The sequence below is a fragment of the Tiliqua scincoides genome, chromosome 7, assembly GCF_035046505.1.
Source record: "Tiliqua scincoides isolate rTilSci1 chromosome 7, rTilSci1.hap2, whole genome shotgun sequence".
NCBI lineage: Eukaryota > Metazoa > Chordata > Lepidosauria > Squamata > Scincidae > Tiliqua > Tiliqua scincoides.
In genome coordinates, this window is record NC_089827.1 from 73,209,623 (window position 1) to 73,234,098 (window position 24,476).

Below are 24,476 nucleotides of genomic sequence, written 5' to 3' on the forward strand. Positions count from 1 at the left end.
GCCCGTGGAGCGCCCTGTCAGTCAGCCCGTCCGCGTCGCGGATTGGCTGGCGCGCTCGGACGGCGGGATGATTGGCGGACAGGGGGAGGGGAAGAGGCGAAGAGACTGTTGCCTGTCACTAGGCGGCGCGCGCTCGCTCGCTCGCTCCTCCTCAGGCACGGGCAGGCGGGAAGGCGCGCGCGGTTGCCTGAGAGACCCGGCGCGCGCGGAGGGGAGGGTTAAAGGAGGGGAGACTGTTGCCTGTCACGAAGGAGCGCGCGCGGGGCGGAAAGAGACCGTTGCCTGCCACTAGGCAGCGCGCGCGCTCTTTTCCTGAGGGGGGCTCGCGCGCGCGTCGTTGCCTAGAGATACGCGGAGGGGAGGGGAAGCAAGAGACCGTCGCCCTGCCTCGAGGCGGCACGCGCGCGCTCTCTCTCTCTGAGGGAGGGGGGCTCGCGCGCGCGCCGTTGCCTAGAGACACGCGGAGGGGAGGAGGGACGAGACAGTTGCCTGTCACCAGGCGGCACGCTTTTCCTGAGGCAGGGGGCGCGCGCACGCGGTTGCCCGGAGACGCAGCGCGCACGCGCGCGGAGGGGAGGGGGCGGAGGGGAAGAGAGCGTTGCCTGTCACCAGGCGGCATGTTCGCTCGACGCCTCCCGAGGGAGGGGCGGGCGCGCGCGCGCGGTTGCCTGGAGACGCGGCGCGCGCGGAGGGGAGGGGGAGTTGCGTGGTGACGTCCGTTCTATATGAGCGCGAGCGGCGGGAGCCCCGGTCTTTCTCCCCGCCAGCCAGCCGCGCGGCGCTCCTGAGTCACGGCAGAGGCGGCCTCGCTGAGGTACTGCCCGGGTGGGGGGCGATGGCGACCGTGGGCTCCCCGGGCGGGGCCGTCCTGAGGCGTGGGTGGGAGCCGCGCTTCCTCGGGCCGGCGCGCTCAGTGGCCCTGCGGGCTGGTGGCGGGCGGCGCGCTCCGGCTGGGCCTGGCCCAGACTGGCCCAGGCACGCACGTGGGGCCGGGCCGCCTCCTCTTCCAGGCTGCCCCCCCCAAGGGCTCTGGGCTGCCCTCCCGCCACGCTTTCCCGGGAGGAAGCCTCGCTGGACACCGTGGCCTTGCTCCTGAGTAGACGCGCATCGGCGTTGGCTCTGAGGCCGCAGCCCGCACACTTCCCTGGGAGGAAGCCCTGGACTGGGGCTGCTTCTGAGTAGACAGCCGGGGGACTGGGCTCGAGGCTGCCGTCCTTGCCACGTTTCCCTGGGAGTGAGCCCGGGGGCTGCAAGGGGACCGCTGCTGAGCACTCGTGCAGGGGGTGGCTCTTGCTTCCGTGTAAAGGGCCCTGGCTGGGTGTGCAGGAAAGCGGTGGGATCTGCTGGGCATGAAGATCATACAGCTGTGCAGTGTGGCGTTGGTGGGTGGGTTGGGGGGCAGAAGGCAGGCGGGGGACTTGGCCGGAGGACTGAAGGGAGGGGCTGGCTTTGGGCAAGGCTGGGAGGGCGCCTGTTGTGGCGGGAAGCTCTGCCGCCCACTTACTCACTCACTCGTGTTCTTCCTTGTCCTGCAATGATCTGGGAAGGCGAGAAGGACCACCAGTCAGTTTTGGCAAGGACTTGTGGAAGGGCTTCTCTTCTTCTCCCTCTGGAGTTCAGCACTTCACCAGGTAATAGGCAGTTCCTTGGTCTCTGTCTCTCTTGATTTGTATGGTGTTGATACACTTTCTGGAGATCAGCAAGAGCACTGGTAGAGCACTGGTAGAAGGCAATGGTGCTTCAGAGCACTGGTTCCCAAAGTGTGAGCCCCTGGTTCCTGGGGAGCCACACTAACCAGCCAGGGGGAATCCTCACAAAAACCAGCCAGCCTACCCATTGTGTGGGATTGTACCCCTAATGGGGAGCTGTAGCTACTGGTCAAGGGGGTAGCCAATTGAAAAAGTTTGAGAACCACTGGTTTGGAGCATGAAAAAACAGTGTGCTGAACCTTCCTGATGGTTCAGTGAGTGGAATGAATCTCAAACCATTTCTGGCTCATTGGGTCGCTGTGGTAACTTTAAATTGTCTTAGCCATACATATAACATCAGATTACAGCTGCTTGGGTGGGTTGCATTTTAAATGATAGCGTATGTTTGGTGATACTTGCCAGAGGCAGGGACTAGGCTAAGTGTGTCATGGAATACTGTTTACCTGCTTGACTGGTTTTAGCCCATAAGTTGTGCCTTGCCTAATGTTGAACCCCACCAGCAACAATTCCACTGTCTTACAGTGGTTTGGAGTCAGAAGTGGTTTAGTGGGGGGGGGGGGGATGTGTACAAATGGCTCTTCATTGTAGGTTGAGATAATAGTTTGTATTGGGTCTGGAAAGGCAGTACAGAAGACTAAGGACTCTAGTATGCTGGTAAGTCGAAGGGCTTAGTGTGGTATTCAACTCTTCAGTGCATAGTTGCTTTCTGCAAACATTGCTTAACATTCAGCAAGGATGCAGGTGATCAGATAACTGCTGAGAAGGTCCAAGACATTTTGGCACAACAAATTTGAAGTTTTGCAAGCTGTTAGGAATTGCAAGTGCCAAGCAAATCAAGCTTTAGAATTGGCTTCAGATTCTGAGCATTGGGTTTCAAGGGCCATATTCACCTTGAGCTTCTTATTCTTTAGTGAAGGCGGTTGGGGGGGGGGGGGGTTATTGATGTTGTAACAGTTGAAGATGTCCTTGTGCTGCATATTGCATACCTAACTAAATCTTAAATTTTGATTTGTGCTAACTTGTGATCTTAAATCTAATTGCCACAAAGTCTGCGTTATGTTGCTACAAATTTGGTGATGGCTTCAAGGAAGCCTGTTTCAGCTTCTGTTGCCCTCCTGTAAAAATGGGAATTAATATTAAGGCACTTAAGGATTTACGTGCAGAACTGCAAAATGCTTTTGCCCTGTTCTGTAACTGACAGGTAGTGATGAACTTTTGATAATGGATTGTTTATTACAATAATATAGGCAAGCAGTATCAATAGTGAGGTGATTCAGTTGCAGCACCCCAAATCATAGTTTAATATGCACATAAGACTTGAGAAAAATACTTAGTCTCATCCATTCTCCCTCTTTCCCCTCCATATATGTGGTGATTTGAAGCCTCCATTCTTGGGTTAGTGAAAAACTAGAACTTGGCTATATAATCTGAACATGGCAATCCTGGTTAAACCAGGAACAGAAGTGTGTGTTTGCTATGTGTAAGAGGAAGCAGGAGTAGAGTGTGAGCTTGAGCTTGGAAGGACCTTGATTCCCTGTTGCATCTGGATGCTGTCAGTGTTCCTTAATATACTGGTCCTGTGTGTATGTGGTGTTCTCATGGATTTCAACCCAGCACTTCTAAGGAAATGCACAGGATTGAAGTCTTACTCTGCTTCTGTATGCTTTAAGTCTTTGAACTTGAAGGTATTCAAGATTGATATGGCTTTTGGCTTTGTGGTTTAAAAAATGAACTGGAGTCATGCAAGGCTGTGGTGTAGGATGCTTCTTGTATCTTCAGACTTAATTCCTCAAGGATATGCAAACTCTTTCTTTCTAAGCAGTGGTTAATTGTTCGTTAGTAAAGCTTGTGTACATGAGTATACCCCTGGGGGCTGGGGATAAGAATAGGCCCTCAGTTTGGCTGTACTTGTCGTAAGAGGCGACTAAACAGCCACCGGGTAGATGGGACTCGTCAGCCTGGGAAGGCAGCTCATCTGAGAGAAGGAAAACTCTGATCCCAAACCTCCACTGCCTTGTGGCTACATCCAGTTATGGAAAAGGCTTCAGGAGTCAACCTTGAGGCAAAATCCGGAGCCGGAGTCCCTGAGGCAGTTCATGGCTGAACACAGTCACGTTCTGGCAACTCCTGCGACGCGCTGGAACCAAGCGTATTGGCCTCTGCCTTTCCATTGGACCATTTCAGCGACGTGGAGAGGGGGGATTTGCTGCATGGGTAACAGCCTATCCTCCATACCTACTTTACCCAGGCTTTGCGCTCTGGAGAGGACACTGTTCCAGAACCACCATTCAGAGCGTGACACCATAGTCTTTAGAGACTGAAGGATGCCAACAACAACATGAGTAAGACTGCAATCTTATCCACACTGACCAGGGAGTAAGCTTATTGACTATTATGGGACTTACTTCTCAGTAGACATACATAGAGTCGGGCTGTAAATAAGCTGAAAATTCTGACCCAATACTTGCTCATGTGCAGTTGGTTTAGGGATGTTTTAGTGACCCTTGTTATATAATGCTCTTTATTAGTTTTAAGGTGGCCAACACATTAAAAATGCAATAAAACCCCAAGTATCAAAGATACATTAAAAGTAGCAGTTATAAACTCAATGTGTCTGTGATAAAACAATCATAAAGAGCCTTGTGGAATAAAAATGTATTTAAATAATGTTTAAAAGAGCCAGGATGGTGTGGTGGCTTGGGAGTTGGATTTAAGGCCTGGAAGATCCAGGTTCAAATTCCTGCTCATGAAGCTTCCTTAGTGACCTTGGGCCAGTCACCATCTCTCAGCCTCACCTACTTCACAGGGTTGTTGTGAGAACGAACAGAGGAGAGGAACTATGTACGCTGCCTTGAGCTCCACAAAGGAAGGGGGGCTATAAACTGTGAAAAATAAATAAAAGTAGTGAGACAAGGAGCCTACTGGATCTCTCTGAACAAAGAATTCCATAAACATGACCCAAAAAGTTCTGTCTGGTACCAGCCAAATGAGCCTCCGAAAATGGTAACCCAGGGAGCATGGCCTTGGATCCTAATCTTCAGGCTTAGGCATGGCAGTAGGCAGTCCCTGATATAACCTGATAACCACCATGTAGCTGATCATAGCTTGCCTCAGTGGCAAATGGCAAGGAGGATGAGGGGATGGCAGATTTGGGGTGCACTTCAGGTCTGCTGCCACCTCTCTGCAGCTGTATTTGAGTGAGTGGGATGGAGCTCTGTTTGCATGCTTTCTTTAAATAAAACAAGAGTTTTACAGGTTTGCGAAGATGGTAAGGGGTAAAGAGCACGGTAACAGGGTTTTCTCCCAGCACACTGCAGCAGAGGTGGTAGCATCCCAGGCATCCAAGCACCTGATGTATATCTTTCAGGTGACTGTCCTGGACTCTTTGGAACTCAACAAAATTGAAGTTCTAGGCAGCAATTCCTGACCACTTTTGTGGTGAAGGGGATTTGATATTCAGGAACCATCAAGAATTATGTTAAAAGTAGTGATGAAATTGGAAGCATCACCAGTCCTTCAGAATAGTCAGGTGTAATAAAATTATGTGAAACATACTCTAATACTTTGAACTTGTTCCAGCTTACTGTGGGTACACTCTGTAAGGGTAGGGGGGAAGAGACCACCACCACCACTCTGTGGCATGTGTTCATGGCTTTCAATGTGCCTGGCTTACACAGGCCCCTTTGTGTCTTGTTTAGCCGTGGTCGTTTCCATGTTCAGCTTTTCTCTTCTGTTGGCATTCCTTAAAAGTGCAGGGAACAAGGTATTCCATAGATGGACCTACTACAAAATGTTCCAGGAGCCCATGCACACAACCAGCCACATCCTGAGGTGCTCCTGGCTATTGCCTAGTAAGGCAGCCAGGGACTGGGACCCAATGGGGAAAACTTACCAGGAAGCAGTGGGGAACAGGTTGCCACATTAGCACAAATCCTCATTTATGCCATCAATTATAACTATATTGGTGACTGTGAAGGTGAACTGTTACCCGTTCACTGCCTGGTTTCTGGGCCCTAGAGGGGAGGGGGTAGCAGCTTGCGCACACATATGAAGGATGGTGGGGCAGAGAGTTGAGTGTCTTGCCCCTCCTCCATGCAATCCTTAGGGCAGGTATGGCTGGGGGCAATCTCTTGGGACCAGATCAGGCAAGTGTTGACACAGAATCTGAGTAATGACAGGGGGGGGGTTTCCTCTAACCTGGTCTTCCTCTAGCTAGGCTGGCTGAGTTGCATCCCTGAAGGGTCCTGTGCCTTGGCTTCAGGCCAGGTAATCCTCCTCGGCTCCCAGGGCTGGAGTTTTAACTGCCTAGGCAGCCCCATCTGGCCCCATAAACGGCCCCGCCTGCCTCACCACCTCCAAGAGCAAGGACCCTTCCCATCCTGTGCTGTCCTTGCTATGCGTGTACCCTAACCTCCTTGCCTGTACTCAGGAGGCTTGTTGTCACTCCTAAGAGTGATGGAATGCAGCCAGTCAATTTGCTGCAGGAGTTGGTTTCTGGTAAATTTGGGGCTTGACAATGTGCCCTATAAAATATGGAGAAAGCCCATCATTGGGGAGGTCTTTGTAAGGCTTTCCCCAGGCTCCCCCTCCCCCCAAAAGCTGTAGATGATGCAATACAGAGTGCTCCTGAACAGACATATGGTAAGTGTGCACGGTCTTCCCATTTCCCAAAGTGGCCGTGTGTTGCTTGTGTGATTCCATGCACATATGCTGTGGGTGGAGTGCAAGGAAATCAGACTTCTTGCACACTAGGTGGTATGAAGGTCTCCGTTGGGCTGCTTTGAGTATGCTCATCTTGGCCTCTGCTTAATATTTTTGCACAGGTCTCATTTCTTGATTAAAAGAGCCTGTGTCTACAGTGAATGTAGAATGGCTCCTAATGAATATTGCAGATCAGGGTTTTTGCATGGAAGCCAGATTCAATATTGGAACTGCAGAATAGAACATGGGTTTAACAGTTCTATCCATCCCACCAATGAAGTGGGAAAAGGAGAATCTTGACACTTGGCTTATTTTCATGGTTCTACTTCAGATCAGAATAAATGTTTGACAAACTTTACAACCATCAAGTTTTTTTAGAATGGAGGTATATCGCACAAATTGGACTTGTATGCAAAATGGAATACACTACCCAGGCTGTTGTGCACAGTATTTCTTCTCTCTCTCAATATTGAGAGAGACCCCCACCTGTTGCTTCCTTGCATCAACTGCTCAGGCCAACCTGGATAGTGTATTCCATTTTACGTACAAGTCCAATTTGTGTGATATACCACCAATCTTAAAAAAACAAACTTGATGGTTATAAAGTTTGTCAATATTTAAATTGACTATTGATTTTTCAGATAAGATCTACAGACTGTGTTATAGGTTGATGCATATTTTCAAATGACATTGTTGAGGTGTGTAGATGACTTTGCTTCAATACTCATTTTAGTTGACTATAATACTAACGGGGGTGGGGATACTTCTAATTTTATTCATTCATACATACATACTTTGCTTTCTCACTGAAGGACACCCAAGGTGGCTAATAATCAATAAAAATACAAAAACACTAAAATACAGTTAAAACTATAAAAGATAATAAAAACAGTATAAACAATAAAAAACAAATAATAAAAACAGTATAAAACAAAGCAGCCAGCAATAAAAATGCCAATAACAAACAATAAAATAGATTCATAAAAGCATCATAGGACCTCAAAAGCTTTCCGAAATAAAAATGTCTTCAGGCCTCACTGGAAGGTTAACAAAGAGGATGCTGTCCTCAGCTTAAAGGAGAGGGAGTTCCATAAGACAGGTGCCACCACCAAGAAGCCCCTGTTTCTGGCTGCCATCCCCCTAACCACTCTTGATGGCCAACAGGGCCCCCCCCCCGATGACCTAAGAAGTAAGTAGACCTAAGTAAATTTTAAAAGAAGTCTTAACTTGTAGAAATAGTCTTGTATATCTTGGGATACAGAAGTTTGCAGTTCTGTGTCATAATGTGAATAACATTTTTTTCATAAATAAGAGTATTATAATGTTATGTAAATAGCACACAGTATACTTGATTCTTAAAATAGTAAAGAGAAATTTGTTTGGGGAGTATTTAAAATTTCAATTGTGTTCACAGTGGACACTTCCCTGTGGTTTCGGTATTTTTAGAAGTTGATTGCTTCAGTTAGAGGCATGGCTGTGTCAAGCTTGGGATGGTATCCTTTGTTGGAAAATATCTCACTTCAACTTCAGGAACCAGCCAGGATACTAGAGAGTTAACAGGCAGTTTTTAATAATGTTTATGTGAATTACCCATTCATTTGTTCAGAGCTGAAGTTATGATAGCAGTCTCTGATCATGTTGTTTGACTTTTGCTTGGAAGAGGTCAGCTTTGGAGACTACAGTGTCTACAGAATGATCCAGGTGAGAGTTCAATTTAAAAGGCCATTTCTGCAATAGTTTTTTTACTGAGTGAGATGTGCAGATACTTAATTTAAAAGACTGTATGTTTATCTTCAACCTATCTGTGAAGCTACTTCTGGGCATATATACTGTTATTATGTAATGAAAATGTTATATTTTATATTGGTATTTCTTTTCTCCTTTTGTTAAGAGTGAAAGACACATTTCCTTTCCATACATTGTGATTTTTTTGGTGGAAAAAAATGCAGCTGGATGTCAAATGTTCTTTCTCTTGCCTTATTCTGTAAACACCCATGTGCTCGCACATACACAGGTGCCTTGCTTTGTTGATACTTTTTCTTTTCTTTCTTGTGCCAGTAATGTTGCAAAGCAACCACCATCTTGCTCTTTCTTTCCCTTACCAGACAATAGTTTTGCGTGTGCTAATGCTTTTCATGAAGATGATAAAGGTGTATATGTCAGTGTTTTTAAAAACAGAGTGCCAACCTTAGAGAGTCAAGACTAACATCTATGCTAGCATTCAGTTAACTGGTGCGTATCTCTCATGTCATCTGAGAAACCAGGAATAAGCCAGAGTGTGACTGAGGGACCAGCTGTGAGCTTTTATTGTATTCCATCTGTTTTCTCCTGTATTCTCATTTTTATAGCAGTGCTTCTCCATGTTCTCCCCATTTAGTATCTTGTTTAGCCTTTATTTGTGGATGACGGTAGCAGTCTTGGTGAAGTCTGATGGCACTGATTGGTACTTCAAAGTAAGCCCTGGCATTGTCAGTATGTCTTGTTACTTTGTGCCAACAATTCTGGCAAGGGAGAGAGAACTGTTTTAGAATCTCAGATGAAGGTCTTTTGAATGTCACTGTTGTTGCTGTCCTGATGCTGGGATGAAAATACTTGATAGAGAATTCTAATAGAGAATCCCAATGAGAGATTCAGTGGCTTGTTCTGCTTTGCCGAAAGTCAGCATGGATATGACGAAGAAACGGTAGTTCTGGAAGATCTACTGTAATTTACAGTATATATAGCTGTCTTCCTTTTCCCTTTCCCACAACCATTCTTCCTATTCACTCTTTGCTTTCTTTCCCTATATCTTTTGTGGTGTTAGTATTGCAGCCAATCCTTGAGGTGCCATCTTTTTGTGCTCTACATCTGTCAGTTGAAAGTGCCTTTTTGAGACCTCGGAACATCTCTTGGGCATGACCAGAAGGCACTTGTGGTCACATCCAGAGGACCTCTGATGGCCACCGCCTGCAGATTCAATTATCTGCAGATTTTGTTTTCTATAGAGGGTCTGGGAATGGATAACAAGAGCCAACTGTATACAGCTTTGATTTTAAGAAGTTGCTTTCCTTCCTCCCCAAACTCAGCTGAAGTACTTTGTTACCTCTCATTTAACATACAGTTTGTGATCTAGTTTACTGTGCTGCAACTTCTCCACGGTTTTGAGGCAGGTATGTAATAGAGAAGAATATGACTAAATATGAACGTCCAGTGCCAAAAGGGAAAGCCCCAGTCATTTTACAGCTTGGGGAGGAAGAGGAGCAGGAAACCCTCTCTTGTAGCTGATTGGTGCTCTTTGAAGCTCCGCGTGACAATCTCTGACCAAGCTGGGGGACTCTTCATTACCTTTGCTATGATAATTTTGGAGATTAGAAATGAGAACACTGGAATATATAGTATGCAGTTGGTAGTACATGGAAATTATAAGCAGCGACTTCTGTGATTACAGCAGTATAGTGGGCCATCAGTATTCATGGTGAATTTGTTTTTAGGACCCCCCCCCCAATGAATACAGGAAGCCACAGGGGGATCCTGGTGTGGTGCAACAATTGCTCACCTGGAGGCCATTCCTGGCCCTCTGGGAGTTATGCCCACCTCCCAGCCTCTTTAGAAGGCCTCCTGGACACGACCAGATGCCTCTTCCAGTTTGTGCAGGTAACTTCCGGTTGCATCCAGAAGGTGTTCTTAGGTCAGGGAGGTTTCTCAGAATGAGAAGTGGGTTCTGGTTCTGTCTGGAGGTCTTTTGAGACCCTCTGCAGCTCAGGCCTGGCATCTGCAAAAGGTGGTGATAGGATGTTAACTTTGAATCAGAGGGCTAAACTAAACAGTCTTGTGTGCAACAGGAGGTTTTGAAATGAAGCATATGAGATTTTGGTGAAACAACTGGAGGTTGAAGACTCTTAGGATGATTTGAGTGATCCACATGAGAGGTCAGCTATATTGTGCCCACTGTGGAGCAGAAGCCTTTCAAGCAATCTGCAGCGTGACTGCTACAGTGGAAAAATTGATCTTAGAACATTGTATTGATTGGCAATTATTTGTAATGAAGAATTTGCACGTTAACAATGCTTCACCTTATGTGTCCATTCTTTTGGTTGGGGTACATAGTTTGTGGAGTACTAATGGTTTTAATTGCTAGCCTTTTTAAGTAACCTTTACAGTATATTGGTTGTAATGCAATACAATGAAGAAGTTGGCAATCTCATAAAGTTTAAAAATTGCTCCTGTAGCAAAAGCATATCTGTCTTTGATTACAAAGGGGTACAGCTTTGGTATAATTATTGCTTAATCTTCAATTAAATGTAAAATATGTAAAATGTAATATGTAAAATGTAAAATAATAATTTCTCTTTTTCCCCCAAAGGTTTTCTGAGGTCTGGAAAAATGGCAGACATTGACAAGTAAGCATGTTCTTTAACATTTGTTTGAAGTAAGACTATGCCTTTCAGAAGAACTGTGCTATGAAATCTGGTGCTGCTGGAATCTTTGTAAGGAAGAGCCATAGGCAGAAGTTGCCCATAACCATACATCCTCCATTCCAACTAGGCTTTTGTGTATTCTATCCGGTTGCAAAATTAGTATCCCTAGAATCTTGGCTTGCATTAATGAAAGGGGTGAAGGAAAGCAACATTCTAGTTATGTTTGTGGATAATATTTGGTGCATCTGAGATCTGGTTCAGACTCTGACCCAGGAAGTCACATTCTTCATGTGATAAGGAACAGATACATATGAGACATGGGTCTTTCATTTGGTAACCATATATATAAGGTCCCACATAAGGATTGGGGAATAGCTTACTGAAGCAGAAAGAAGATAAAGAGGCATAAAATGGATGCTTGGGGTTTATTGAAAGGCAGTATGTATGTTCAAGGTGAAGGAAGGAGGAGTTTGATAATTTATCTTCAGGGTATAATCTTACCTCATTGCCTTTTGCTTCATGCAGTGGGTCAGAGATTGTCCCTTGGGGTTTAAATGGAGGCTCTTTAAAAGCCCTGCTTGACTCCTTGTGATAACCTTAACCTACACAATTAATGTCACAGTAGTGTGAAAGCCCAGGTTGGAACTGATTCCTGGGTTGAGGGAATAATTCTACAGGGCCCTCAGGGTAAGATTCTGTGATTGCTGGTGGTCTTCCCTTCCCTACTTTCTTCTCTTTCTCTGACCTCCACCTATTCCTGCCTCTCCTATTCCACGACTTCTCCCTCTTTCACAAAGTTCCTTTCCTCCCTTCTGTACTTCCTTTTGTCCCAGTTTCTGCATCTCTCTCCTCTGGCTTCCCTGTCGCTTTCTGCACTTGGTGTTCTCGTCTCACATCTCCTGTCCCCCTGCCATTGCTCAACTTTTCAGTATTTAAAGCCCCCCTGCCCACTCCCTGCTGTTCTCCCAGTCAATGAAACCATGGCTGCTGCCAACTGGGTCTTGTGAAGCTCCATCACCTGGTGGATGCGTCGTGGCTGGGCTAACAGGGTAGAAGCCCCATTCCATGGACATTCCCCACAGTGTGAAGAAGCCCTATGGATGGCAAGACCTCGTTGGAGCACCAGCATCATATGTTGTATTTCACCTTGTGGAGGCGCAGGTTGTATGCTGTTCCACAATATAGGTTGAAGTGCTGGTCCAGTAAGTACCTGAACTAAGACAAAGACTTGCCTTAAAGGTCTACTTTGACATCAGGACATGGAACAGTATTTGTAGTGTGCAAATTGTCTTTCTGAAGATATTTTAAATCAAAACAACTTCATATATGTTTATCTCATTGACATGCATAAAAAGTGCAAACCACAGAATTTTGTCCTCACTGTGAGAACAGGGCATCAGTCAGATGTTGGTTCTAGTGCAGACTTGAAATTTTTTAACATGTCTAAAGTCAGTAGAGTTGTGTGTGAATCTGTCTCTTCTTTTAGTGTTTTGGTCAATAATGCTAAGTAGGAAAGACAGGGTTGTCTTACCTCTTCCTAAAAACGTCAGTTACAATTGCTTTTGGTGTTGAAGGCAAGGTAGTACACACTTGAAAAAATGTAAGTGGAAAAATGTATTTAAAGACCTGTGCATCAGTCAGCTTTCAGTGCAACTGTCCAGGTAGAATGTGAATTGCAAGTTCTGTATACAAATTCTTCCCAACTCATTAGTAGAGGTGGGAGAAAACAATAACGAAATAAAAACACAACACTGCTTTCTAAAATTTCTTGTAAAAAAAGACCCACCCCCAAAAACCCCTGTTTTATTTATTTAATGGGGGGGGGGGTACATGAGTAACGACTGTGGCTGCATCTGCTGACACTATACTACTGGTCACCAACCTAGTACACTTTTAAAGTAATTGTAATTATAATGTACATTTTGAATAAAAACACTACTCTCTGCGCTTCTAACTTTGGAAAACACTAAAATTCGTGGAAAAAACGGTTCTCTCCACCTCTACTGATTAGACAGACCATAGCTCAGTACTAGAATATATGCTTAGCTTTCGGAAAGTTGCAGGGTTAGTTTTTGGCATTTGTAGGTAGCTTGGGGTGGGAGAGGGAACCCACTATCAGAAATTTTGGAGAACCACTTCCAGTCAGCGTAACAAATACTAATGTAGATTAGCCTAACTTAGATGGCAAAGTTGTATGTTCAAGAGTGTAAAATTCAAACTTTAAAGTTCTAATATCTTTTATCATTCTCAGAGTGTCCTGAGAATCCTTATGTTGCTCTCTTGTCAACTAGTTGAGCAACATTGTGGCCCCAAGACCAGAGATACAAGTGATATGATACAAATTTACATTATGTGACCCTGATTTAGTGCAGATAAGCTGTATCTTCTAATGAAAATAGCTGATATACAATCAGTTCTCTTTATATGTGAATTTGCTATCTGCAGGAGGCAGGTTTGCCACCAGGGAAGGTGCCAAAAAAGAGGAGGATGAGTGAAGCAACCCTCTCTTTACTGCTGAACTCTTGAGGCCTCATTGTAAGGCCAACCAACTTCTACAAGTTGAGGGATAGCCAGCATGGAGTAGGAAGCATTAAATGTTGGAAATGTTGATGAGCCCTCTGTCACGCAACTTTAATCTTAAAGTTAAGATTAAGATTCATAGAGTGTATGGTAAAAAAGATCCCCTGGAACCAAATTCCATTTTCCTTGTAGGCTCAATGATTCAGTATTCAATAATTCAGTATCCACTAGGTTTTCCAGGAAACCTAGTAGAGCAGGGGGTCTCTAAACTTTTAGGCCAGAGAGCCACATCAAATATCTGGCATGGTGTTGAGGGCTAGAAAAAATAGCTAAATTTTCAATATAAAATTCTAATAAATACATTAGACCTAGAAAGCCTATGGCCTTCAGAAGGCCAAAAAACATCACTTCTGGTTTTTCAGGAAAACCAGGAAGTGATGTTTAGACCTTTAGAAGGCATTCTGAGGGGATGTGAATGGCCTCCCTGGCCCTCAGAACACCTTCCAGACACAACTGGAGCACAGTTCTGGTAACATTTAGTTGAGTGGGCCAGAGGCTTTCAGGGAACCAGAGGCTTGCTGCAGGCCAGGTAGAGGCTTGTCGCGGGCCGCATCTGATCCCCGGGTTGAAATTTGTAGACCCCTGCCCTAGAGGACAATGAGAGCTGACTGTAGCTGTATACAGGGAGCCATTTAGTTATTTGATTTTTCTCTGTAAACCGCTTTGTGAACGTTCAGTTGAAAAGCGGTATATAAATACTGTTAGTTAATTAATTAATTAAAGCATAATTAATTAATTATGCTTTCTTTCCAACTGAGACTGCCAAGTGGTTTGCATTCAATGGAAACCAACAAGAAAATAATCCAAGTTTTCCCCTTCTATTGGCTGCAGATGAGAGAGTGGCTCCTGGCTGCTACCTCATCTTCTCACAGCAGCATTTGCTGAAGTATTGAGATGGCAACAGTCCTCACCCCAGCCTAATTGTTCTGGTGGCTGCTGGCTTTTGAGGAAGCCATATTTACTTCATGTTCACATGTACTACTCCCTGTGTGCTATTCCCAAATGCCTTTCACTTACACATGTAACTGCAAAACTGTCCTTGTTTTTTGTGTATTGCATTAGCACAGGTGTTCACCCAATCCACCTAAAATTGTGATATTTTGTGGTTAACAGAATCATGAAGGAAAGGGCTACAGGGAAAGAAGGGAAACCAGTAAATTATACTTACCATGCCAAAACTCCTTGTGCATTTTGAATCTGTACCATAATGGCAGAGGCAGTAAAAAAGTACTCATATTTGTTCCTGGTTGTACTGATTGTTTGCAGGTACATGTGGTTGTGTTATGAGATCCTAAACAAAAGTTTACAGCAGTACCACTGCAACAGGGAAAGACCCCTCTGAAACTAGTTTCTGAACATTTTCTTAACTAGTGGCGCCAAATTATATCTGAAGACTTGCATACTTAAATTTCTCATTCTACTTGGATTTTAATAGCAAAGAACAGGCTGAACTTGACCAGCAAGACATGGAAGATATTGAAGAAGTAGAAGAAGAAGAAACTGGAGAAGATGCAAACAGCAAAGGTAACTGCAAAATGAGATAAGGCTGAAACCATTAAGCTGTGTTCTGTGTAGGTAAATGTGAAAAGCACTTTTCTCAGCTTAATCTAAAACCTGCTAGTGTAACATTCACCTTCACTAGGTGTCGTTCAAAGGGAAAATAATAAATTATCTTCTACACAATATTTGACTTAAACCTTTAGGTAAAGTTGTCCACTTGAGAATCAGTGTAATCTTGCCAACCAATATTTCAGTAAATTTGCTTAAATTAAAAAATTGTGTAACTGCCTTTTCCCAAAAGAAACTAACCTGAAATGTTAAAATAATTAGAATGTTATATTTAACCTTTTATGTTTGGCTGTTCTAGTTTGCATAACCTTCATATGGAGTAGTCTTTTTGAGTGACTTGCAACTTCTATTGACTAGCCTTTTAGCATGCTATTTTATAGAACTGACATTAGATTTGTTCAGGCAGCTTGCTTTTGGTACTTTATTTCTAGGCAAATAATGCATGGTAATGCTTTTTCCATATCTTTTTGTGACAAAATTAAGATGTTCAATATTGAGGTTGAAAGTTTCATAACAGGTTGTATAATGTGTTAACTCTTCTCTGCTTTATTTAGCACGACAGCTGACTGTACAGATGATGCAGAATCCGCAAATCCTTGCAGCCCTTCAGGAAAGGCTTGATGGTTTGGTTGGAACACCTACAGGATATATAGAAAGGTACAATGTGCTTTCCCTTAGCTGCCCATCTCTTTTTTTACTGTTTGCTTCTTGCCTGCAATGTACCAAGTAGTATTCATTTTTGCAATGCTACATTGGGAGGCATGTTTCTTAGGATAAAAATGGAGGAGTTTTGGGAGATTAAATCACAGCAAAGCGATCTGCTTCAGCAAGGTAAATAATGCTTCAGAATATTGTCAGGGTTTCTCAAACAGTGGGTCGTAAGCCCACATGCAGTGAGTCACAACCTCCCACCTGCCCTTACTCTGGTTTGGCTTCAGATTGGAGCCACTCTGGAAGCTGAATTACTGGGAGAATGGAGAGGCTTTGTTGTTGTTGCGCTGGGCTGGCATCCCCACTCTGTTGGCCTCTGAATGGCCTGCCAAAGTCTTGGAAAGCCAATTCCAGTTTACTTCCGAAAAGCAGATGTGTCTTTCCAAGGCTTCCGTGGATCTTCTTTGGCCCACAGAGGCCAGTACAGTGGGTCACCAATCCAGTGTGACTCAGAAGAGCCTCCCCACCCACCTGGTAAGTCATTCCCATGTCACAACCCACTGTGGAGGATGGGGTGGATCGCAGTGCTGAGAAAATTGGAATGTTCAATGTTAAAAAGGAGTAGACCACAAAATTACAACGTGGATGCCTAGTGATGGATCTCAGTCCCTGGTGCTTGAGGATGAGTGTATTGCATGTTTCAGAATGTATACAAGGGTTTTGTGTTTGAGGCATACCCTTTGAACTTTCTGAACGTGTGTGTGCTCATTCTGCCTTGCTGCTCCTCTTTTATCTCTTGATTTACCACAGAGCTGCACAGAGTCTTTTTCTGCTGCAGAAGTTCAACCTAACTTGGGCAACTTTTCCCTGTCCATGTTAGGTTGAAAAACCAAGTTAGGTTTCCCCACTTTGTGGGGGAAACTGTCTCCCCTCAAACTTTTAGCACTGGAACCACTTCTTAGAATGAGAATCTGTCAGGACCCACCAGAAGTGATGATGTAATGACTGGACGTGACATCATCAAGCAGGAAAATTTTTGACAATCCTGAGCTGCAATCCTACCCAGGAGTAAGTCTTATTTACTATCATTGTTAAAAGCATATACATAGTAGCCTGTTAAAAGTACAGATGTGTAACATTTCTTGAATGCAGTCATATCCCATGGTAGCATCAAGACTGATATATTAAAAATAAAATATTGAAATGAATGGGAACCCAAATGAAATTGGCTCGTGACCCACCTGGTGGGTCCCTACCCACAGTTTGAGAAACACTCAAACTTTCAGTTTGAGGAAAGCTTTCTCCTGCTAGCACCCAAGTGCTGCTGCATAGAGCAGGGGTGTCAAATTCGTTTTATACAGAGGGTCGAAGCTTTCATGATGCCTGGTGAGGGCCAAAAGTGATATCATTAGGCAGGAAGTGATGTCATTAAACTGGTCATAACCAAAACTAAGCCCTTTTTCTCACTTGGGAACTCATTTGCTGCAAATGACAGAAGATAAAATATGCAAATCTTTATCATATTTCAAGAGATGGGAGAGCCCAGTTTTCATGTGGGCCCTTTCAGCAGTAACACCTCAGCACTTCTCAGCAGCTGAGAGCCTGTGAGTTGGAGCTTCTGTGGGCCACTGGCCCCTGGGTCTTATGTTTGACATCCCTGGCATAGAGAGACAATGGCGCCTCACTGGTAAATTGTAGGGAAATTTTTAAAAAATGTTTTTGAACAGTGGCTGGTTAGGCCGCCCTGCAACTTTTCCTGTTTTTTGGTAAGGAACTTGAGGATGTGCAGAATTTTCACCCAAGGGGGATTCTGACACCAAACCCTTGCAAATAATGAGGGTGCACTGTATTTTACTTTTGAGATGTATTAGATACTATGCCCGTGCAGTCGTGCCCAGGTGCATGTTAGGCTGATCCCAGCCTGAGCAGAGGTGCAAGTTCAGTTGTTGTGAAAGTACAAGATATAGATCATGGCTTGAGTTCAGGCAGTATAGTAACCATTTTCATGGCTGTGCTAACGGGCCTCCATCATTATGACATGGGTCTTTCAAAGGAGCATTTCCATAACTCTAGCTTCAATTGTAAATAAGTAGTTGGAGAATTAAGTAGCCTTGACAGTTGGGATGCACTTTATGTTGCTCCATAAAATTGAGCTAGTTAGCTGTTCAATGTAGCTAAAGATCAATAAGTCACCGGGCCCTGATGGCATCCACCCAAGAGTTATTAAGCAATTGAAGATTGAAGTTGCTGATCTCTTGACTAAAATATGCAACTTGTCCCTCTAAACGGCCACAGTGCCAGAAGATTGGAGGATAGCAAATGTCACACCGATTTTTAAAAAGGGAAAGAGGGGGGACCCAGGAAACTATAGGCCGGTCAGCCTAACATTTATACCGGGTAAGATGGTAGAATGCCTCATCAAAGATAGAATCTCAAAACACATAGACAAACAGGCCTTGCTGAGGGAGAATCAGCATGGCTTCTGTAAGGGTAAGTCTTGCCTCACGAACCTTTTAGAATTCTTTGAAAAGGTCAACAGGCATGTGGATGCGGGAGAACCCGTGGACATTATATATCTGGACTTTCAGAAGGTGTTCAACACGGTCCCTCACCAAAGGCTACTGAAAAGACTCCACAGTCAGGGAATTAGAGGACAGGTCCTCTCATGGATTAAGAACTGGTTGAAGACCAGGAAGCAGAGAGTGGGTATCAATGGGCAATTTTCACAATGGAGAAAAGTGAAAAGCGGTGTGCCCCAAGGATCTGTCCTGGGACTGGTGTTTTTCAACCTCTTCATAAATGATCTGGAGACAGGGTTGAGCAGTGAGGTGGCAAAGTTTGCAGACGACACCAAACTTTTCCGAGTGGTGAAGACCAGAAGTGATTGTGAGGAGCTCCAGAAGGATCTCTCCAAACTGGCAGAATGGGCAGCAAGATGGCAGATGCATTTCAATGTCAGCAAGTGTAAAGTCATGCACACTGGGGCAAAAAATCAAAACTTCACATATAGGCTAATGGGTTCTGAGCTGTCTGTGACAGATCAGGAGAGAGATCTTGGGGTGGTGGTGGACAGGTCGATGAAAGTGTTGACCCAATGTGCGGCAGCAGTGAAGAAGGCCAATTCTATGCTTGGGATCATTAGAAAAGATATTGAGAACAAAACTGCTAATATTTGTAACTGTTACAATAACTGTTGTATAAATTGATGGTAAGGCCACACCTGGAGTATTGCGTCCAGTTCTGGTCGCCACATCTCAAAAAGGACATAGTGGAAATGGAAAAGGTGCAAAAGAGAGTGACTAAGATGATTACTGGGCTGGGGCACCTTCCTTATGAGGAAAGGCTACGGCGTTTGGGCCTCTTCAGCCTAGAAAAGAGACGCCTGAGAGGGGCATGATTGAGATATACAAAATTATGCAGGGGAAGGATAAAGTGGATAGAGAGATGCTCTTTACACTCTCACATAACACCAGAACCAGGGGACATCCACTAAAATTGAGTGTTGGGAGGGTTAGGACAGACACAAGAAAATATTTCTTTACTCAGCGTGTGGTTAGTCTGTGGAACTCCTTGCCGCAGGGTGTGGTGATGGCATCTGGCCTGGATGCCTTTAAAAGGGGATTGGACAAGTTTCTGGAGGAAAAATCCATTGCGGGTTACAAGCCATGATGTGTATGTGCAACCTCCTGATTTTAGAAATGGGCTATGTCAGAATGCCAGATGCAAGGGAGGGCACCAGGATGCAGGTCTCTTGTTATCTGGTGTGCTCCCTGGGGCATTTGGTGGGCTGCTGGGGGGTACAGGAAGCTGGACTAGATGGGCCTATGGCCTGATCCAGTGGGGCTGTTCTTATGTTCTTAGCTGTTTAAAATTGATGTTGGCTAGAGTGTACTCCTTTTTAAGTGGCAGATAAATGGTGTCTTCATATACCATATCCTTCAGACAAATACCACAATTGGGAGAACTATTAAAGTGGAAAACCATGCCCTACTGTACAGAGCTACAGTCCTACAATGCTGTTGCAGAGCAAGTTCTCATTTGCAGGGGGAGAGGCTTATGCCTCAAATGTTAAATCTCTATGGACTGGAAGTCTTATGTCCCAGTGATGCACCTGCTTAGGGACAAACCACATGTTACATGAAAGTATGCATAATTATCCATTCTGTCATTTCAACGGGAACTTGTTTTATAATATGGCTATTGACAGTACTCGTAGAGACAGAGATGTGTTGATACTATGATAGGCACTTTTCGTTCAACAAAGCAATTTTGAGAGGAATTTTAATTGGGGAAGGTTCAAGGCCTTGTTGCGTGCATGGCATATAACATATAGCTTGCCCCATACCTTCCAGTTGCTGGCCACAGTTGATTTCTGATCTGTGGACTTTCTTTTTTCTCACTAGTAAAGTAAGTAAACCTCTACTAATCACCAAGGTCCTCTTTTCAAAATCAGCAAGTCTTCCTTGCCTTTCATTATGCTGTCTCAATTGATGTGTTTTGTTACTAATAAAGCCAGTTCTTCACTGGTTCAAGTACAGTAACTTACTCTTAAGTATATATTGCAAGTATATAAAGTGTGGAGTATATAAAGTTTTATATAGCTGAAGCATCGCTACACAATTGGTGTAATTTTGAATTGATCTAGTGTTTGCATGCCTTTTTTAAAAACTTAATGCAGGTGACTTGTGTGTGTCAATTGATATTTTCTAGAGCAGGGGTGCTCAATAAGTCGATCCCGATCTACCAGTCGATCGCCAGGCAAAATGAGTCTATCTCAGGCTTCTCTCCCGTCCATGCATTCCTGGGAGTGAGCCCCGCCCTGGGAGTGAAGCATCCCTGGGAGTGAGCCCCGTCCTGGGAGTGACGCTACCTGGGAGTGACGCATCCCTGGGAGTGAGCTCCTGTCCACGCATCCCTGGGAGTGAGCCCCGTTGACTCTACTGGGGTGACTCGTGCATGGACCTGGAGAGGAGCCGCTGGCAGGCTTCTCTCCTGTCCACACATCCCTGGGAGTGAGACCCGTTGACTCTCCTGGGGATGACTTACCTTTCCCCTGTTTTTGCACTGGTATGTATGGAGATCTGCCCCCCCCCCCACTTCCATCTGTTGGTTCTGTGTGCAAGGGGTTTTGCACTGGTCTTGCTGTGATGTCTATATAGAGATATTCCCTCCCCCACACCTTTCCCTTGTTTTTGCACTGGTCTGTCTAGAGATCTGCTCCCCCTCCCCACTTGTATTGGAATCAAGGAAGATCTGGTGAGGAGGTAGGCTGTGGTGTCAGCAGTGGCCTCTTTAAGGGTAAGGCCTGGGCATCCAGCAGAGTGTGCTGCACAGCTGCAGCTACTTGAAGGCAATAGGGCCCTCAGGGATATAAGAGCACCTGAGGCAGGAAGGGCTCCACTTATTTATGTGAGTCAGCCTTTTCCTACATGAAGATCTTTAAGTCCAAGTACCATTCCACCATGACTGATGAACATTTGGAAGTGTGCTTGAAGCTGGCTGTCAGCAGCTACTGTCCGGGCTATGCAGCCTTGGCTGATTCACTTCAGTGCAAGTCATCAAAGTAAACTTAAGTAATTACAAAAAATGTTTATAGTTAATTATGTTGTGTTGTGCAATATTGGCTCATGCGGTTATGCAAGATACACCAACATACATTGTACACATAAATGTTATATGTTATGATGGCGCAAACATTGTAAAAAAACTCTGGTAGATCTCCGGGCCTTGCTGGGTTTCAAAGTAGCTCTCGAGCCAAAAAAGTGTGAGCACCCCTGTTCTAGAGTTATATCTTCTGAACAAGAACCAAACAAACAGCTTTGGTGCAATACTATTTAAGCACAGAATGTCCTGAAAGTCTTAGCCACATTGTTTCAAGAGAGAACCTTCATGTCTTCCAACACGCCCCCCCATATGTCAGGTTATCCCAATAAGCTAGATACCTACTAGCAGTATCTTACAGCTGCTTATGTCTGTTTTTACCATTTTTATCCTTTCGTTAAATTTTTAATGTAACTTGCTCTATAGCAGCAATTTTCAAACTTTTCATCCCATGGTTCACTGACAAGGTGCTAAAATTGTCAAGGCTCACCATTAGTTTTTTTGGAATATATTTTAACATTTAAAAATGTTTGTTAAAATTGTTCAAAGTTCAATGAATGTTAATAGTATTGATGAGCTTCGGTTTCAGTCCTCCATTTCTGTCACCTCATCTCCTGCAACAGTTAAGTGCACATGAGTCAGCAGAATTAACACAAATGGATCTCTCACCCAGTGCAAGGAAGGTATGTCAAGTGACAGGAGAGAAGCTGCTCTTGCACAAAGGCTCCCGCCACAGCTTGCCTTTCATGTCTGTGAAGCAGCAGTGGCAACAAAGGAAAGGCTGACCTTGCTTTGCATAAGGTCTTTTATAGGCCTTCAATTATCCTGAGACCTTCATTCATATGTTTAATCTCCAATATATGCATTTATGTAAACTTATTCAAATTTTAAATGTAAGTTAATTCTTTTTTACCAGCCCACAACACAGTGTCAGAGATATGTGGTCGTCCTGTTAAAAAGTTTGAACACCCCTGTTCCATGGCACAGCAGTTGAAAATTGAAAATTGCTGTGTAAATACATAAATACATAAATACTGGAGTAAATACATTGATATGCTTTGTCATGAGGCTTGAGTTTATCAGATCAATCTAGTACTTTGCTTAGCTGTGCAACTGTGTGGCTAGTCATTGCCCCTTGGCAAGCAGATGGAGGTGTGACCTGACTGGGCCATCCTCAGTTTAAAGCCTAGTTGCCAAAGCAGAAATACAGCCCAGCACCATGCTAGATGATTATTTTATTATTTTTGCCTCAGGGGGCTAGCGGCACTTAAATGGTTGGGAAGGATTTTGGGCTAGTTTGGGGAAGCAGAGAGCTCAGACATGTGCATTAGGAAGTACATAACCAATTTAAAATATTTGCAGGGTTGTCACGGAACTGCTGACATTCTACCAGGACACAACCTTATTATTCTGGGAAGGTGAAGGAGTGGAGTGGATTTTGCTTGAATAAATTTCTTGGCATTGGTCATTCTGAGTTGTTCTACGTGAATGTATAGATTTTGTGTCAGACTTATGTCTTCAGATTACATGGCATGGATGAGACTGACTGCTTTAAGAACTACAGATTTTGTTTATGCTCTTTATGCAATTCTTCTTAAAATATTAAACATGCATGGCAAATCAGTGTACTCTAACAATTTTTGGCTAGTTTGCTGGCACTTCACTTCGCAATAACAAAGTCTTGTTTTCTAGTCTAATCTTCAGTGCATTATATTCTGGTAAAATTGTTATGCTGTGCTCATGAACAAAGATGATATGCATTTAAGTAGTGTATAATGTTGTACAGCAGTGTTTCCAGCCTTTTTGTCGTCCCCTCTGAAGTTTTCAAAAAAGTGCCCCGACTTGAACACAGTAATTCTCCTAAGTATTACTTTTCCCCTTAATACTAACCTACGATATACTCATGTCAGAATGTGCAAATATAATGGACAAATTTCCTGACCTACTACTTAATGCTAGCTGAATGATTTCATATTCCACAAGTGCTGCCATTTAATTGTAATGCTTATGGTTAAGTCGTTGTTATGGTTCCTGTAATAGCTAATGACTGCCATTTGCCAAGAGTGAAGTTCCCCCAAGTAGTGTTTCTTCTTACATTTGTCCACCTTCATTTTTCAGCATTTACTAAGGAATAATTTTCTTCTGCTAGAATACATAGCATATTCTCTGCTGCAGCTGTTCCTGGGGATTGCAGATGTTGGCTGCTTTCCAGTCACCAGCAGCCAAGCAGAGCACATCCCTCCCTCTCATACTCGGAATATCTTAGCTCTGCCTGGCCTCAGTAACTGGGGAAACAGTGTCCTATTGGGAACCAGGCTGCTGGTAGCTCTAGAGAACACAGGGAACCACTGCTTCATTGTTTTTCATGTTTTCTTTCTTGAAAGTCAGTTCTGCTGGGATAAGATGCATGCTTTTACACAGCTGCTGTAAATTCTTGGTGGGAAAAGTTTCTGTTCAGAGTTATTTTCATCAGAAAATTTTTGTGTTTGCATTACCCAGAACATGGCACAAGTGTCTTCTATTTGTAACTGAAGCTTTGAAAGCTTTGAGACCAACTTTTAACATATTTCTTGTACAAAGTGTAATTAATGTTGGAGGTGATAAGAAGAAATCAGTACAATAAACTATCTGTGGGTAATGAGCTACTGCAGCTACATGGTTCTTGAACTCCACATAAGGAAATTGATTAATGCCAAATGAGTAAAATGTTCTCATTAAGAGCTTTGTAAAAAAAAGTGAACTTTGTTCTTACTACCAAAATATGCTTACAGTTTTGTGTTTAGCTAATCTTTGGTCAGGCGCACTCCTTACCCCAAGTAATGTCCCAAGTAATGCCCCAGCCAGTCCTATAGGGCTACTTGGATTTGTACAATTAATCACTCTTGCAAATCTGGGCAACCTGTGTAAGGCTGATCAGGTTGGGCATCGGGATTAGGATCAGGTAAAAGTGCCAGACCCTAGTCCCGTCCCACACAGTCCCCAGAGAGAACTTACTTGCCTTAATATTCATTTAGTTCCCTCTAGTGTGTAGGCTGGTTAACTGCATGCTCTGTTCTTCAGTTTAACAAAGTAAAGCAAGATTTACTTGTGCTTGCTGCGCAGCTACAGAAATAGATGGTAAAGTTAATGGCTTAGATAGATGGTAAAGTTAAAGTGGGGGGGGGCACCCTGATCCACATCTGCAGATAATTGAATCTGTGGATACTGGATTCGTGAATATGGGGGCCAGCCTATATAGCAGCAATCTTTCATAGCTTGTTTAATCTCC

At 44.1% G+C, this 24,476-nt stretch overlaps 1 protein-coding gene across 2 annotated transcripts in view; it reads left to right on the forward strand.

The window, feature by feature from the left end:
* The first annotated feature begins 689 nt into the window (after positions 1–689).
* The window catches only part of LOC136656821 (nucleosome assembly protein 1-like 1), a 34,368-nt gene continuing 10,581 nt past the window's right edge, over positions 690–24,476 (forward strand). Inside the window, exons 1-5 of one of the 2 annotated variants that reach the window (XM_066633155.1) lie at positions 690–814; positions 1,548–1,631; positions 10,753–10,789; positions 14,823–14,911; positions 15,511–15,613. In XM_066633155.1, coding sequence (XP_066489252.1) covers positions 10,773–10,789; positions 14,823–14,911; positions 15,511–15,613 — 209 coding nt within the window. In that variant the 5' untranslated portion in view covers positions 690–814; positions 1,548–1,631; positions 10,753–10,772. The remainder of the gene's footprint in view (positions 815–1,547; positions 1,632–10,752; positions 10,790–14,822; positions 14,912–15,510; positions 15,614–24,476) is intronic. The other variant, XM_066633154.1, reaches the window with a different exon arrangement.